Genomic DNA, 18,029 nt, shown 5'->3' with positions numbered 1-18,029 from the left:
GACAGACAGCGTCGTTTTGTAAACAGAGTGGTAGATGGTGCACCACAACCCAGTGCGCAAGCATTAGACGAAAGGAGCGTTTGACTGCAAAGCCGCGGCAAAGGCGAGCGGAAACTGCATTCAATCTATGCCAATTGACACCCCCACACTCCTGTGGCAGTGGTGTAAAGCGGTGGAAAGACCAGCGCATCTAGCTGGTATGCTGGAGCGCTCTGTACGCCAGCGGAAGGGATTTCTTTTTCGCGTCATGATTTGTATCCATAATGCCCGCGCAAAAACACAGTCACAGTGAGGTGGCATGGTAGCAGTGAGAGTTGAGGCAACGAACGGGATATTTTTGCGCTTGCCTTGCATAGCATCGCAAGGGGGTGTCTCTGGGGGAAAACTGGTTTATTGCGAAGCTCGGAGGAGCGCCACGAAAATATTTACATGCGGTGGTGGAGTCACCACCATTGCCGGTGACTGTGGATTGTGGAACCTGCAATAGACTGGGCGGCTCGCGACTATGCAGCGGCGAGTGGCAAAAACTCGTTCTCGTTCCCCTGTACGCGACTTGTTGCAAGAGTTCTTCATCCTCCAGCATTGGGCGTATGTGGCGAACAGCGCAAACTAGTTCCCAGTAGGTCCCAACCCTTTGCAATGGGAAAAGGGTATCATACACGAGCATAGACGTCGTTCGCAGCCCCCTAAAAATCCATTCGCAAACAACTGACCGAACTTGCGACGAGATAAGCAAACGAGCAATGCGCAGGGACGGACAAAAGTAAAAGTCCATTCCGTGGATCGAAGCCGTCCTCTTCAGCGCACGTTGCGTTATCACCAGTTATCGGGATCGAGGGGGGGTTGACATTTCCGCGATCGCGAACGTTCCAGCCCCAAAACATTCACGGGAGAGTGTGTGTGTGTGTGTGTTTTGCCTTGTATATTGTTTTATTCCTGTTAAGTTGTGGGATTTCCCCTACGACACACATTGTCGTGTCGCCCAGGGAGGGGTGAGGGGGGGGGGAGATACAAAGCAAGTTTGGCAGGAATTTTGCAGCGATAAGCGACGAACTCAAATCCACTTAATCATACCGAAGGTGGGAGGGGCAGGAATGATAAAGTTTCGTACCGCGATAATGTGCCGTAGGTTGAGACGTGGTCCCAGTCATTCATCCCGCAGATGATTACCCGATTTAAGACCCCCCAAAAACCCTATGCAATGATTCATCCACAAAGACAGAAATTGCCCTCAATTTTTCCGTTCAAACGCAGTAGTAGGTGTTGCGCCTTTCCAGTAAACAAACCACCTCCCGCTTCTCGCTCTTCGCTTCATTTCGTTCCTCATCAAACGGATCACGCGCAATCGGCTCCACACTACTCCCAGGCGGGCCCGAGACTTGCGTTCTGGTGTTGATTCCCCCGCTGTCTCCATCCACAGCTGCGCAAAATGCAAATCAAGGGAATTACCTCATGCAGTCAGCTTCTCCCCATTCCGGGCGGGGGCCGTACGACTCTGATGGGAGCTGACGTCATTCGCACTCGACGGTGGATATATGGAGAGGGCTTAGAACACATCCGGATGTGCAAGCAAGCAAAAAAGCGTGTGCGAGTGAGTGTGTGTGTGTGTGATGTGCGAAGGACGCCTCGTTGGGGGCGAAATGACAGAAGACACTGTCGGAAAGACGCGATCAGGAGGGCGATTGCCCCTCTCTCTCTGTTTCGCTCTCTCGCGTCCACCTACAAACGGGATCAGGTTTGAGGTTTAACACTTATGCAAGCAATGCAAACGAGACCTACCTTAGACGCAACGCCCCGCAACGGACACCCTCCCATGATTGTGTTGCGTTGTGAAGGTAATTATTGCTTAATAATCGTTTTTTCCGCGCGGAGAGGGGAGTGCGATCAAGCGACGATCGGGAGACGATCGCTGCCAATTTCATAGCAAAGGCATTTTTAATCTATAACAACGCAGTCAAATTCAATGTTCCTCAAAGCAGCTGTTGCTGGAGCCGGACCAAAAGGTGATCCATTTGATTCGAATACAAAAAATTTCCATTCCCCCGTCTATCGGTAGCGACACATCGACTGCGAGACGGATCAATTACCAGCCAGAAAACATCTGCCCCATTCCCACCTCAGTGTGTCACACACTGCCGTTGTGTTGGTGTGCTTTGCTGCCGCTGTGTCATACGTAGAAGCTCACGAACGTGGAGACGACCCGGCCGAGATTAGGGGATGACCGTCATTTACGTGCCCGACCGAAACACTAATTCCAGCGCACCCGCACCCCTGCCCTTCCACAGTAGCGTTCCTCCGCCGGCCTAGACGCGCGTCCACGCATCATCCCCTCTCTCTAACGATCGATCGCGATCGAAGCAGCTCGCCACAGAAGCGTAACTTCTCGAATAAACAACACATCGAACAACGAAAAAAAAGCGCTGAACAAACACACACACACACACAGTGGAACGCGTGTGCGCCCGCGCGCTCTTCGGTCAAAAGCAGCACGCGCGAAACCAACCCCCGTAAAGCTGGCTTACCACCGTGCCCCCTCCCTCCCTTACATCATCCACCCTTAAAGCCATTTGGTCGTTTGCGACGGGGACGCCGCCTCGAGTGTGGTGATGCGAGGTTCTGGTTGACGCAAGCGTTGTGTGTCTCCCTCGTCACGTCATCAACGCAAAACAAGCGCGAAATTCACCGCGACAACATCAACACACAGCCCTACACACACACGCGCAAATGTACACTCGGGCGCATATGTGATTGGGAGGGTGGGCTTTGCTAAAGTCGCCAATCGAATTGGCAGCAGTTTCGCAGCACTCAAGGGGGGTGTTTGGGTGGTGGGATTGCCAGCAGCGTGCACCATTCATCGGACTGGGCGAATAAAGTAGCAAAAGCGGTGCAACACGATCATCCGATCGACGATCACCAGTCCCTCCCATCTCACCCTTTCCCCAATTACCGTCCACTGTTTAGTCCGCTGTTTTTTAAGCAACCACACACACACACTCACAACGATCCACTGAACCGTAGCGCCAAGTCGGCGGCTTACCTGTCGGATGAACACGTTGTGTGTGGCAAGCGCGCAAGCCGGTGACGAATGTGAAGAGGGGGGGGGGGGGGGAATGCGCGGAGAGTGTCGTCCACACCGAAAACCTCACCCCCTATCGTGTGTCTCCGTTATCGCACGGCCGTCGTGGCACGTTGCCCCTTACCTACTGCCCCAGGTCGAACAGCAATCTTGAGCAAAGCTGACCAACATCGTGGCGACGGCCGCGAAGTGAAGTATGGAAAGAAGCACAGCGCTGACGCTGTCCCGCTTGCAAAAATACATTCATCACCTAGGCAAGGCACCTCTCTCTTTCTCGCACACCCCTTTCTGCAGGGGGGTGAGGCCGTCAAATTTTTGCCCGCCATTAAAAGGGGTACCCCCGATAATGGCAGCAGGCGTCTGTTTCTCTGGCTTCTCGCCGGCCCCAATCGAGCGAGGTAGTTGAAGGTGGGCAAAGGAGGTTGGTAGAAGGAGAGAAGGTAAAGAAGGTGGGTTGAACACTCCACTCATGTGTGATGCCCCCCTTCTGCGCCTTTCCCCTCATAGACGTGGTGTGGTGCTTTACTGCGTTGCGTACGGGGGCCAATTCCGACCAATGAGGCGCTCGAAAATGAAACCATCCGCTAAATGATGGCCGATGGTGATGGCGGCAGTAGCAGTGCTGGGGTCGGGGTTGGTTTTGTTTTCAAAAGAGACCATCATGAAGCAGACACGAACACTCAAATTTAACGGATATAAATAATGTAGTTTATTAGTGTTACAGTACCAAGTGTCTTAACCTTGCCCCGCTGTGCGAAAGATCTTCCGCAGCTGTATCAGCTGTGCAATGACCTCACGGCGGTAGTGCGCCTACTTTGATTGGGCAGATCACTGCTTGAAAATGGCACCAAAACGATGCAGTTGCTCCAGATCGGTTTGGATTGGCTTGAAATGCGCCCCAAGAGAATCCATTCAGACCCAATGTCCACACTTTGATTCATCGTGTTGATCGTAGTTCCTCGTTTTCCAATTCTCAGAAATGTTCTCCACATTCGTTGGAAACGCGAACCCATGACATACTACGACACTCTGCTCTCCCTCTATCCCCCCTTCTTCCTCTCATATCCAGATCTATCAGCTTATTTTGCATTTTTAGTGTGGGCGCGCGCATTCGCGAGAATATGCTTTTTTTGTATTGACCGTGCATTGGCCACCATCAGAAGCAGCAGCAGCAGTGCCTCGTCAGCGCATTTCCTTTTAACCTACCCACACACACACAACCGAAGAAACAGTCTACTGTCCACTTGTTGCCAATAATATTCCCTCGTTTGCCAACCCCGTCTGCCAGCCCCATTTTAACTCTCTTCATTCACCCCAAAGCCACACTGCTTCGAAGTGTCCAACTTTTACGCCGAGCCAATTCAAACGATCGCACCGCTAGACAGGGGGTTCTCCTCGCAGGCGCGGACAGGCTGAGTGAGATCGAGAGACAAACAGAGAGAGAACACTTTTGTCGCTTGTTTTTCGGCCTGCTGCATTAAAAACTTTCGGTGCAAAACGATCGCTTGACTGATCGCCAGATCTTTAGCAAGAGAAAAATGTATACGTGGGTGGCTTTGCGCCATTCGCCACACATTCGCTGGTGGGGCGACGAGTAGGGAACACCCGCGTACACGTACCACCTCTCGGATTCGCGCGGCACATTGGCGACGTTGGCTCTTTCTCGCTCCCTCCTCCATCACAACCGCAGACGGTTTGGCGAAGCATGCCAACCGCACGAGAAGGGCCGCGTCCCGGGAAGGTGGCTCGTACGCGGTGACTGCAGCCGAATGCTATTTCCATCCACAAGCACACACACACACTGACTGACCATCTGTCCAATGGCCGACCCCGGTATGGTTACCGCTCCTTCTGCATGCACAACAACACACTGCAGCGCAAATTTGCACAGCAAATCGGGGGGAAATCAAGTGATCATTTCCTTAGAGCACCGTTGGAACAACGTCATCGCGAGGGGAGGCCGCTTTAAAGTCGCTTAACGTACGTCAAGGCTTAACGTAGACCGGCAGCTAATCAGTGGAACAGTGAGTGGAGTGAAAGTTTAGAGACAGGAACAGATAGTCGAATCGGCACGGGAGCACTCGTTGGACATCCCAACCCATCTAATTGAGAGCAAAGTCCAAGGACAAGAGCCAAACAGCGAAACAAAAAAAGACATCCACGACATTCTAACCGCCCGTCTAAGGCGTCGAATTGTTTACGGACACTTGAGCAGTCGAGCAGTTGTCGAACAGCACGAACAGAACGGAACACTTCTCCCGGCGCGGATGCGCACGCTTGTGCATAATAGTTTGAAGATGTAAACAAATTAATCGTGGCTTTTGTTTACTTTGCGCAAACATTGTCAGGTGTGGAATGTTTTCAACACAAGACAAAGACGGTCGCATGTCATTCGTAGCTCATCTAGTTGAGGTATTGGCTTTCAGCGAGCGATCTATCCTACACCCAAGCAAACAAACCGTCGCGTGGTGTGTTGTGGTGAGCCAAAATATATCCGAGAATGTCCCCCATTAGCGGGTTGGGATGCTCGGCTAACGCTAACGCTCACGATAAACTGCGGGAAAATCCAAAATCCCGTGCCAAGCTGTCAAAATGCTTTCTGCATGAGCCGACACGACCCTTCGGCGTGCCTCGTACACGACCTTCTCTCTCTCTCTCTCTTGATCGATCGTGTATGCTCCCCGCACCTCCTTTCCGAAAGTCACATGGCCGGAGAAGGAGAACAGCTGCTTCCGCTTTCTTGCCTCGTGGGAAGCGAGTGGACGAATTCCGTTTGCCGCGCAAAAACCTTGGCCAAACACAGCTGACACAAGCACTAGTACGCGGCACGCAGTGAGGAATGGCCCCCATTATCTCACAGCTCGCGGGCCACTTCTTCGGCACCCTTTGCCGTCGTTCTTATCTTGGCGAAGGCATTGAAGATTAAAAAAAACCAAATGAAAGCGGTTCTCTGAGTCAACCGTGTTGAATAACCGAAGGCTGAGTATGGTACCTTTGGAGAATTGGTTCGATGTACTTATCGCATCCCTCTGGATGTCTCTATCTCCTACCGAGTGCGTTTTCGAGCATTTGATGAGTAATAAACTCATAGAATTGTAGCAAACGAACAGGGGAACTGTAACGAGAACCGAGAACGGCGTTCGGTAGCGTTGTAGCGTGCAGTGTGTGGCGCTTTGCTCAAACGGATTCCAACATGGCAGCTCGCGCGGTTCGGTGTGCTTTCAATTGAAATTTATTCCACCGCTCGCGTATCAAGGTCGCGTGTGACCCAAAAGGGCAACAAACACTAACACTAGCACGAAAACGCTTCGCACTAGTAGTGCCGCTTCAGCCAAGAAGAGCGCCAGAGCCAGTAGACACGCTTCCAAGTCACGCAAACGCCGATACACAATCGATCGTGTACCGCTCTAAGGGCAGAAGGAAGAAGCAGTAGTTGGTCAGCAAGCATGCGGTCGTTACGCGTTTGGCTCACCTACCTCCCTCGCAGGTATTGATTAACGAAGCGTACGTACGTTGTTTAGCATTGACTTGGTTAAAAATACTCGTCCGCTCCGGTGGGGCGGCGCACCATGGAAATGGTGGCAAAAGAGAGTTCGACAACACTTTGCCCCCACGCGTGGAATGGAAGTTTTAAGGTTCAAGGCAAAACTCGTCCTGTCAGCTGGTGCACGCCCTGCTCGCGTCCTAATGTTCTCACCAAGTGACCAAGTGACATTGGTCGAGAGCAGAAAGATGGATGATGGCGCGGCCGATGAGCGGGTATACACGTTTTGGGTTCTTATTTTCACCAACTACCGCCTCTACCATCCCCCCTCGACCGCCTTGTGTGACATGACAATTTAAAAGAACACTCATAAACATCCAACGCGAGCGGTGCGATGATCGTGACAGGCCAATTCATTCCGGCGGCGTCGCTCAGCTTTTTTCTGATGTCACTGTAACGCCCCCGGTGGTGGTGGTGGTGCGCATCTCGAGCGCCTCCTCTGTGTCAATATAACATTTTTCGCACCGGCTGCACTGCTACCCTTGAGGTGCGGCTGGCGCTGCCGGACAGAGCGGACATGATCGTAAAAATCGAAAACGGCGATCGTGTTGTTATTTTTTCGCGATAGTCAACACAACAGTTGAGCTGGCAGGAACGGAAGGCAAAAGGGAAAAATGAATGGACGAATGGCCGCAACAGCACAACAACAACAACAACGCACACACGGCCGTCGTCCACACGGTTGGTGGTGGTGGTGGTCGCGGGTTATGTCACACGCCTAGCAAAACTGCGTCCCCGACCCCATGGGGTGGATGAAATTATTTTTGATTTTCCGAGAAACCGTGACAGTGGCCGGACTGTGACCGACGTGTACGCGCCACAGCGCCACGCCGAGCTGTACGCGCCTGATGCGGGTCAAGAGGTGTTCCCTTTACGATGGATTATGTAGGAAGCGCAACCGGCTCGTAAAGACACATTCCCTGTAACGCTCGCCTGTGTAAGTGAAGGGGGGGTCATTTGTTTGCAATTTAACGTTCCATGATCGAGGCGAAGATGTCATCCGTTATGGTATACGTAACAGGCAAGCACACAGACGCACACACGCTGAAACGACCTTAAACTAAGGTGCTAAAAGGCGTAATCGCATGGGTGAATCCGGATCGCTTTTTTTACAGTCAGCAACACTGCCACCCCTCGCGTCCCGGTTGGATAGAAGCTTGAATAGAAGGGCCGATTCGCGTCTGATTGTGAATGCCGCATATTCTTACTGGGGACTGCTGGGGGGGGGGGGTGACGCCTGCAGAAGGATGGACGCGATCGCTCACTCTTGATGCACGGTCGGGGGGTTTGGCGAATGGCGGAGCAACAGCACAGTGCGAAATAGGAAGCGCGACGAAATGTGCTGATAACAGGCACTTTTGACTGGTCGTCACCACCACCACAACTACGGCAACTAGAACGTCGCTGCTCGTATTAGAGGGTGCGGGGATGGTACGGGGTTCAACGTCAAAAGTCCACTCAAACCAAGCGCGGACCTCCTCTACGCCGACTAACTGCCGTTTGATCGGGGTTGTGTGAGCGTGAGTGAGAGAGACAGAGAAGAAGAAAGAGGCCTTTTCGATGTCTTTATGGCAATAAGTGAAAAGAAGTTAGAACATCGGCTAGGCAAGCGGCGAGTGGGTCCCATCGTATCGTGTCCCCTTGTATGCAGAGAAAATTATGTGCAGCCAAGAAAATTCTTGAAAGGGTTCTTACCTACCACACTGTTACCGATTTCAGCGCCAAAAACATACGCAGCCTTTACTTTGACACAGTTTTACTGAAACAGTTCACTAAAATTCAAACGTAAACGTGGGTTCCACAAACAACAACACTAAACTCCCAACAACGGTGGGGGTATGCGGGAGGGGTGGTGGTGGTTTCTGAGTTCGTCACAACACTGCGATAACAAACAAACGGTCCCAAAACCGCGATCTTGACCGATAGAGGCACACACCAAACAGACGCTCGCGAAAGGAAAACATCAATCAACCGGAGCCGCAGAGAGCGCACGCACGCGAACCGACCGCCGATAGCAGCAGCGTACGACCCAGAGCAAACGTTGCCGGAGGATGGTTGACGCGGAACGCGGAAGGGGGGAAGTAGTGGGGGTTGATGAAACGACCACCACGGTGAGCATATGGCGGGCCTGGCGCGCTTGCTCATCCGCTCGGACTCGAAAAGACTGAAAAGCTTTGGCTTCTGTTGGTGCTGCAGCCTACTACGCTACCTTCGCTGACAACGAGCCAACATGAGCATGAGAGGAAAAGAGAGAGCCCACGATCGTGAGCGAGCGAGCGAGCGAAAGCGGGAACGCTCGCAAACCACACAACATCAACAATCAACAGTCGGGCATGTCAACGTGCGCCCTCTGACAGCTGATCGCACGAATATACGCATACCGCGCCGCGCTGAGTCGCGTTGAGTGAGCTAACCCTCTGCCCGATAACAGCAGGGGGAGTGGGGGGGGAACGGCGCATTTCTCATGTGGGAAGTGAGAGAACCCCACCGGTAGCTTCCTCACCATCTTACCCGTTTTCTCAGCAAGACATGGGGGATACTTCCCTACTTGCTTCTGAGTCCCACTTGCTCTGCTGCACTGTTACGTTCAATTGATAACAATGGGTCAACGGAGAAAGATATTACAAAATCTTGAAGGATGTCCGATGAAGATGTAAGTTAGCAACACAACAAAAACATTACGATCGACGTTAAATACATCTACAGGTCGACCTTCTTCTTTTCCCTACCACAGATTTCTAACAGGAGACACTCCTGTTGGGCACGGGGAAATAAATAGATCAATGTGTGTCTGTGAACCACGCGCAGAGCACCACTCGCACCTCCCGCACCACCCATACTGGCGACAGATTTCTGCATGCCGCATGGCATGGCCTGCTTAGAGTGAAGCGGCGACGGGTGGAGGACGGAGAAGGGTGTTAGCAAACTCGCTCAAGTGTCGCGCCGTGTCAGCGGCAGAAGAGCAAAAAGAAGAGCCGGGAGGGCAGGATGGAGCAAGCGGCTGATGAGACGACGGTCTATTTTATATATTTTTTTCCCTGCCCTTCCCTGAGAGCCTACTCTTTATCATCATTCCCCTTTGCTTGCCACCTCGGTGGACTCTCTATCTCCGCTGCTGCTAGGCGACGTGACTCCTCCGTGGTGTGATGGAGAGCTCACAGTGTAGTGTGGTGGTGGCGTTATCGCTAATTTAATTTACGCGCCCGCCGAGGGGCAAAACGACGTCTCTCTTTCTCTCTCATTCGCTCACGCTCGTTCTCACTCGCTCTATCTCTTTCCCGCAGCTACCATGCAGCTACGTCAGTTTGTCGTGGCCTCGTCGGAACCGAACGCGCTTAATTCAACAGGCACACTCTGATAAGGATGTGAGGTTTACAGTCAGTGCGATCGAGCTTGGACATTGGAGGAGCTCGAGTAGAGATTATTTTACGCTCTTTCTTTCTATCGATTTGAGTATCGAAACAACTTCCCGCTGTTTATGAAACCAATTTAAATGATATCGCGCCTAAAATCGTATGATTTGCGTGCTTGATTTAGCTTGCTTGTCAAGTCAACGTTGAGAGATCGTGATCTCATCATCAAATGTATCGCAAGACGAAGACAGCTTACCCTACTACCTGGTGTTGCTGCTGCTATTTGCTTTACTATGCATGCTCACACAAACCCTCAAATCGTTTCTCTTGATTTCAATCCCAAACGCTGATAAAAAAAGGGGATAGACGAGGCTACATCACGAGGCACTAGCGACGCGCTGGTGTGTCACCAAAGCAAACACGCGACGACGACAACAATAAACAAAGCGCCTTTTGGAAAAGCGGGTAACCTTAGGCCTGACGTCCGGACGATCGATTCCGATGTGATGAGCATTCCAAAAACACTACCCTCATCTCCTTCTTCCCCTTGATACTCAATGAAGCTCTTTAGCAGCCAGTCAACAAAACTGACGACACATTACGTCCTCGCAGACAGGGCGCGCGTGGTTTTATTGTTTCCTTCCCGAAAGGAAGCCGCCTAAGTGCGAAACAAAGCGATAAGTGTTTCCTGCTTGAAAAGTGAACCGTTTGTGTGTTTGGCATTATAAGGCCAGCCTCGCCGGGCTGCAAAGCAACACACAGATGACGAATACTAGTGTCTTACTTTTTGCTCTATTTTGCACACCACCCGAGGAGGAGCGTTTTTGATAGAAGGCGCAATTGCTATCGCATGGAAAATGGTATAAGCACGACGCTCTCCTCCCTCTACACGTCCAGCTGCATTGGAAGGCAACAAAACAGCCACATTGTGTACTTGGGACTCTCTATCGGCAGTGAGGCACCAACAGTGCGAGAGACAAGGGTCCGAATTTTCGGGTCGCCACGGTTCAATGGCCTGTCTGGACGGGGCTGGAATTAAACCACAACAAAGCGGTTATGCTAGTTGCACGCTCGCTATCATCAAGGTCAGCAAAGCTCAACGCACATGCGCTTATGAAATATGTTTTGCGCGTGAGTTATAAGAAGAGCCCCAACCAGCCTTCACACTCAGTGACAACGTGGAGTAGATGATGTTACGTACGTAGCGGAATCAAAGACTATTGAACGTACCTTTAATTTTGGCATCCTTTTTATCGGCTTGTTTAACATCTGGACTGTTTTTCCTGCCAGTAGATTCTGTAATGAGAAAACGAAACATAAAATAATGATTAGTACATGTAACACAATTTTCTGGATCTTAAATGAAGGGTTTTGATTGAACTGACCTAGTACATCTGGTCTCCCTCCCTCCCAAGACCCCGAGCCATCTTATCGCTCTTATCGCAGGTATGCAACAACAACAACAAAAGGAAAACCATCGGTAATGAGCCAACCCCTGTCGCCCTGTTTTCTTTCCCCTTCACTTAAATGGATCACGCGGTTTGGTGCAAATTCCACCGAATTATCAAAATCCTAAAGCAAAAAGGGCAAAAACACCGAAAGCGGACGTGGGGGTCGGTCGTCTAAGGTGTGTCCACACAAATGGAATAATTCCATCACACATCCATCATGATTATTGGTTCATAAAACCAGCACACACACACACACACACTTTCGGGAAAACCCCTAAACGATAAAAACGCATTTTACTTCCTTTTTTGCATTGACAGCGTCATCAGCAGTTGGATTCCTCCCCCTCATCTTTCGTGTATTCGAATGCGCGAGAGTGAATATGGTGAGACCATCCGACGAGTGAGATTAGCGATGAGAAGAATGGGTGAGCAAGCGGTTACGCTCGCGATGAGAAGAAAAAAAAACAAAAACAGTTCTCAACCCCAGCGCGCGCGGGGTTCCTCGCCGGCAATTGCGTGGTGCAGGAACGCGTTTGGGATAGCCCCCCAAACAGACGAACACACACACACAAACACTCATAAGCACACGCCTCACAACATGTTTCATCTCCCTGAACCAACTCGCCCCTCTCACACTACCCACCACCCCAATCGAGTTGGTGGGCGATCATCATCATCATCATCATGATCAGAAGCGCTCTCATGGCACATTCACAATCGTAAGGTTAATAGGGGGGAAAAGAGAGCGAGAGAACAAGATGCCCCCATCATTTCAATCCGTACCCCCATTCCACTCCTACCAATCCCGTTCCCTATCACTCCGGGTCGAAATCAACCCCCCCTTCTTCGTCCCGTGCGCGTGTTGTTTGATTTTCCACCCTGTGTGTTGTTTTATATCATTTTTTGCGCTCGCGTTCTCTCCGTTTCATTCGCTCTCTCTCTCTCTTTCTCTCTCTCTTGCAACGCCCGAAACGTCCCGAAGGAATCCCGATGCCGACAAAACCGTCACCACCCACCCCAAAACCCCTCTTGGTGATGATGATGCTGTTGCTGCTGCTGCTGATGATGATGGCGACTGTTTGGCGGCGACCGTTCCGTCGACGACGGTTGGCGACTGCGAGACGACGACGGGCCAAAGAGAATGTGTGTGATCATTTCAGGCCGACCCGGCATCCGTTTCTCCCTCTTCACACCACCGGCCTCCCTCCCTTCATCCTGCCAGCTCAACCCAACACAGTGATCACTTGTCGGGTTTTGTTGTGTTGTTGTTTTTTGCAGCTGCCAGACCTGGACCGGCCGACACAGGCTCCGACCGCTGCATCCACCCTCACAGGTCTCGCTGTCTCTCAATTCTGTCCTTTTGATCTGGTGGTCTCGCGCCAGCAAAAAGGTTATTATTAGTATTAGCATTATTATTTATATTATTATGATGGGGCTGCTTTAAAGCGCTTTAATGAATCAGAAGCCAGACTGCACTGCAACTGCGGAGGGCAGCGTTTACATCTGCGGCTGCTCGCGTTTCGTGTGCTCACCTTTCATGCTCTACGCGGCTTACCAACACAATTGTCAGCAGGTTAAATACCTAAAAGTATAGTGAAATGATCTAACAGTACCGCATCAGCCTGACCACTTTTCTTTCTTCTTTTTAAGCTCATCTAATCTTCTTCCTTTCTTTCGACATATTCCTTTCGCAACCGTAATCGGTGAAAAGTGATCTTTCTCCACATGAAGGGAAAGAAAAGCCTCAAAATAATCCTGCAGGTCGTTTCGGAACCGAAGTCGCTTTACCTGACCTCAGCGGAACCAGGGTGCAAGGAAAGATCCTTTATTGTTTCGTGCTTTATCTTACGTTTATCCTTGACTTTCACGATCTTTCGCCTAAATCGCTCGACTTATCGCACTTGACGATTGGGGAAATGCTAACCTTTTTTAACACAAATCTTGCAACAGTCAAGAAGTAATAATTTGTACCACTGAGAAAAGCTTATCGACACATGCACTTGACTCATTCCCATTTTACCTTTATGTCACCAAGGACTGCTACAATCCCTTCAATTCCTGACAACTTAAAATATATCGCTCTCAAATATCGTTATGAAACGCTTTTTTTTAAACCGTTCGTTTCATTCAAACAGAGCGCCCCAACATGCAGCTTAAACCCCAAACTGGTTTACTGGTTTGGCAACAACAACAACGCTTTTCGAGAGGTTAAGCATCGTTCGAACCCATAAACATCAATGAAGCAATACACAGTGTACAGCCCCCGAACGAAAGACAAATTCCTCATCGTGCAGCGAGAAGACCTCTCTGGACGAGAAAACTGGTCCATTACTTTACGACACAAGCGCAAGACAAATAAGTATTTTTTTGTGAATGTAAACTGTTCAGCAGACTGAAACTTGAGCAAGCAACCGTAACCTGAACTCACGTGAGAGTGGTGTTCGTAAGCAAACGACCACAAAACAAGGAGTCCAAAAAAGGATGCGAAAAAGAACTGATTTCGATGCATGGAGAGAGCGGGACGTCGCACCCTGTTGGGGCGAAAGGCGACGAAGTAAATAAAAATCTGCAAAAATGCAAGGTGCACCAGCCACCAGCATACAACTAGAACTTGTTCTCTCAAAAGTGGGGGGAGAGTTGGTCTGATGCAAAGGCTGCGAGATCTGTGTGACAGAGAAAAACGTTTTTTTTTCTGTAGTTTAAACATGCTTTCAAGGATAATCAATTCATGGCGATACAAGGGGACACACACTGTAACGCTCATAATTCCCGAGCATAATTACTATGCCCCTTCGTCGTTCACGTGTATATGTGCGTTCTCGTTCCCTCATTAACGCAGCGTAGTAGGCTGTGTTGCTTGCTGTGTGTCTGTGCGACAGGAAAGGGATTCCAAGCCGGACGAGGTTTTGGTTGTTGTTTTTAACCGAGTTTTCTTACTAGCTGCGCGTTGTTTTCCTTTTCCTTTTTGTCAATGTACAACAAGGCAATCCCCGGAGAGCGGCACAACAACAACAGCAGCAGCAACATCAGCCGGACAACAAAACATGAGAATATTCGGTAGGATTCCGTGTGAGTGTCTCTCTCTCTCTCTCTCTCTCTCTCTCTCTCTCTCTCTCTCTCTCTCTCTGTCTTACACACTTTCAAATACAATCACATCTCGATTACGCTTCCTTTTCTCACAAGTTCAACCAAAGTAAACCTGCCAGTATCAATTGGAGCATCCCCCCGACCAAAGCAAAGGGAGGCAAGTGGAGAATCTCATCCCCCATGGTATTCCCCATCCTGCTCTTACACTCTCACCAGCAGGGGCGATGGAGGAAGCGATAAGAAACCTGCCCAAACCAGCCATCCAGCGAGAAGGAGATTCCTTCTCCGGGATGGGTCGTACGTGCTGCTGTACATGAAGGAAACGGCGGCGGCGAACCGACGGCGGCAAAGGCAAATTTGATGGTGCGGGAGCAGAAGAGCCTTCCTTTCCACATCCAGCTCCGTTCCCTGCGACGAAGTGTGGCAGGCGTTGGGATAGGGAGGACAGGCCAGGAAAGGAAGGCCAGAGAAAGACACGCACTCGAAAAACGGCCCCGGGGTCTCCTCCGGCATGATTCGTCTGGGTTTCCGTACCAGTCACGGCACGGCACGGCAGGTTGGCGCCAAAGCAAAGCACAAACACACACAGGCACACAGGCACGCATGTACACCAACGGCGTATCGATGACCGTGCCGTTTGTGTAAATGAGTGAGAGTGAGAGAGAGAGAGAGAAAGAGAAACGTAGAGGGTGAAACATCCCGAAAGTGAGCAGTTTCGTCTCGCTAAAGGCCTAAACAACAAAAACCTCCTCTTCAAAGGTACAAACGCCGCTCACATGTTGATCCCATGCGTCTTCTGGGTGTGCGTTTGATGTGCCATAAGGGGTTTGGGAGTATCCCGCAAGTCAAAGGGGTTCGTCGTCCACACGCACGCAAGTTAAATGGACCTTGGATGGTTGGACGGGACGCTTGCTGAGAAGCAAGACGAAGGCTCATGCGGGACACACCATCACCTTCCTTTTACAGGTTTTTTTTTTCAATCGTGATTTTTCATCCACTGAAATTTTCGTCCCACCGGTCAACCTTTTCCTTTTTACGAAACGGTGTGTGTCCGTGTGTGTCCGTGTTCTTTAACTGCGCGAGATGCTGCAAGTTTCTTTTCATTTTTGGGCTTCGTTTCGTCCCATTTCGTCTGATCCCTCTCAGAGGCCACGGGTTCGGGGCGGTGTGGCTCGAGCAGGACGGCTCCTTTTACCCAACCTGTGCCTCTTCCCCCGGGGTGTGGTACGGACGAGATGTGTGCAAAGGCAGTTGCTGCTCCTTCGCATCGAAACACCTTTTGCCATTATTTGGAACCATCCCATGCGAAGAGATGCAGACAGTGGACTGAACTGGACACTTTGGCAATTTAGGGACGGGGAAGTCGGGTATCTGGTCATATTTCTTGGTACGTTTGGCGTCCCTGAAGAAAGCCACCGACAAACTCTTTTTTGGACAATCTTATAAGCACTGCATTTGCTTGTGTGCGCATAGAAGATGAAGCAGATCAAAAAGCGAACGAAAAGGATCATGACATGGAAACGATCGAGTTTGAGAAAGGATGGAAGATGCATTATAGCAAGTGCAGATTGCGTTTCTGTGTTGTGGTACACGCAGTTCTTCCAAATAAAACCGCAAAGCAGAAAACGACTACAAAAACACCAACGAAATGATCTTGCGATCGTGAGAAAATATTCCGCCTCGACTGTAAAATTGAGAATTGAACAGGTTTAGTGCACCCGATCGTTTTTAACGATTTGGCATTCATTGTGGCATCAAAGTACGGACAAAGGTACCGTTACGTGTTAATAAAAGGACACTCGTTTGGTTGATTTGATAACCCATATTCCTATGCTGTTCAATTACCCGTTTTACACACCAAAACGATCGATAGAAACAAAACCATACAACCATGACATGCCATATGCGAAGCAGTTTGAAGGAATTCCGCAACCGCTCCTTCGTGGTGGTGTTGTGCACGCCTCAACTGCAAACGGGTATTGGTGGAAAGATATTTTAATCGTTCCAAGCTTCCGTAAAGTTCTCCCACAGTAGGTAAGCCCATGCGGTGTTGTGTCTGCGTGGAGGGGATTGGATCGCGACCGTTGATCGTGTGGGCCACCCCTCGATCAACAACAAGCAGCAGCAGCAGCAGCAACAGCACGAACGCCAACAACAACACAGCAGCTGGCATAAGCAATGAAGGCAAAAACAGCGGCAAAAACACACACACACACACAACACCACACTCCGTGGGCAATGACGGAATGAATCAGACGCAAAAGGAGGAGGAAAAAATGGAGAAAAGAGTTCACAGAGAGAGCTAAAAGAGCGTTCAAAACAAACGGAAACGAAAAGGCTTCCCATTCTCCTTTGCCTCTTAACCAGCACCACCACCACCACCACCGACAGTGAAAAGTGTCTCCCGAATGCGTCATGAGACCTTCAAAGATCCTCCTCCACTCCAACCACAGGGTGCGCTTTCCATCCGCCGCACCGCATCCATCCATCGTATCTTCGAAGTGGTAAGGTGTGGCCATCGACCAAAACAGAGGGATCTTGCTTTAACCCCCCTGCAATGCCGGGGAAGCCCCGGTACTGATGACCAGAGAGGTGAGGGGGCAAATGGACAGTGTACCACGCCACCTTGTCACACAGCGGTCCATTGGACGTCTCAGCTGTGCGGTGTACACACTCTCATCATCTCGAACGGGGCCAGATAGCCATCCGGCATACGTAAGTGGTAGGGATGGGTGGAGATTGTCTCATTACTTGGCCCCCTTCCCTCCTGTTGGAACATCATACTGCACCACCCCCTCCCTTTGGTTGAACACGGGGGAAGGAGATTCCCATTCGTATCACGGTCGGTACGGGTGCTCCAAGGCTCCAGGGTGGAACTTCCCAGAAGTTGGAGAACGTCCACCGACCCGGCCCCTTCTCCCCCATTGCAGGGAGTAGTCTCGTCCCCTACTAAAGCTGGATTTTCGCATGCCTTTGCATCGTCATTGTTGAGACCGATACCGAATTGGTGCGCAAAGGAACGGAAGCAACAAAAAGCGATCCACAGACACAGTCAGAGACAGACTACTGACAGACGTGTAGTGGTGTCGGCAAGCGTGTCTGTATGCACAGCGTATATTACGGTTAGTGGTCGGCTTCCGCCATTACTTACACAGCTTTTGATACCGATTGCCCGAGAGCCCGGGACCAACCGCCCAGCCAACCACCGCCTGCTTTGCAATCTCCCCTCCCACCCTGGAGGCGCACGAGAGGTTCGAACAGAGCTCCAACTGAGGAAAGCAATGAATATGTACAGCCGGAGCGCAATAGGACGCGCGTCTGTTTCTCTCGGCAGTATCAACAGGTTCGACTCTTTTGCGTCATTTATCGTGCTCTCTCTCTCTCTCTCTAGCTATCAACTCCTGTGTGGAGCTCGAAGGGTAGTTTCTGTCTTCTGTGCCCTTTGAAGTACTTTTTTGTTCGAATGGTACTCGCTTCTGCATCTGTTGCTTGACAGATGTATCGAGCTTGAATACTCA

The 18,029-nt window shown here is 50.6% G+C and overlaps 1 protein-coding gene across 3 annotated transcripts in view; it reads right to left on the bottom strand.

The window, feature by feature from the left end:
• Positions 1-18,029, bottom strand: part of LOC120894737 (serine-rich adhesin for platelets) — a 42,236-nt gene that overhangs the window by 12,971 nt on the left and 11,236 nt on the right. The window contains exon 2 of one of the 3 annotated variants that reach the window (XM_040297505.1): positions 11,204-11,269. In XM_040297505.1, coding sequence (XP_040153439.1) covers positions 11,204-11,269 — 66 coding nt within the window. Of the gene's footprint in view, positions 1-8,315; positions 8,787-11,203; positions 11,270-18,029 lie in introns of those variants that run through there. The other 2 variants (XM_040297506.1, XM_040297507.1) reach the window with 2 other exon arrangements.

The sequence above is a fragment of the Anopheles arabiensis genome, chromosome 2, assembly GCF_016920715.1.
Source record: "Anopheles arabiensis isolate DONGOLA chromosome 2, AaraD3, whole genome shotgun sequence".
Taxonomy (NCBI): Eukaryota; Metazoa; Arthropoda; class Insecta; order Diptera; family Culicidae; genus Anopheles; species Anopheles arabiensis.
Note: the sequence above shows the minus strand (reverse complement) of the source record. Positions and strands in the feature narration are given on the sequence as shown.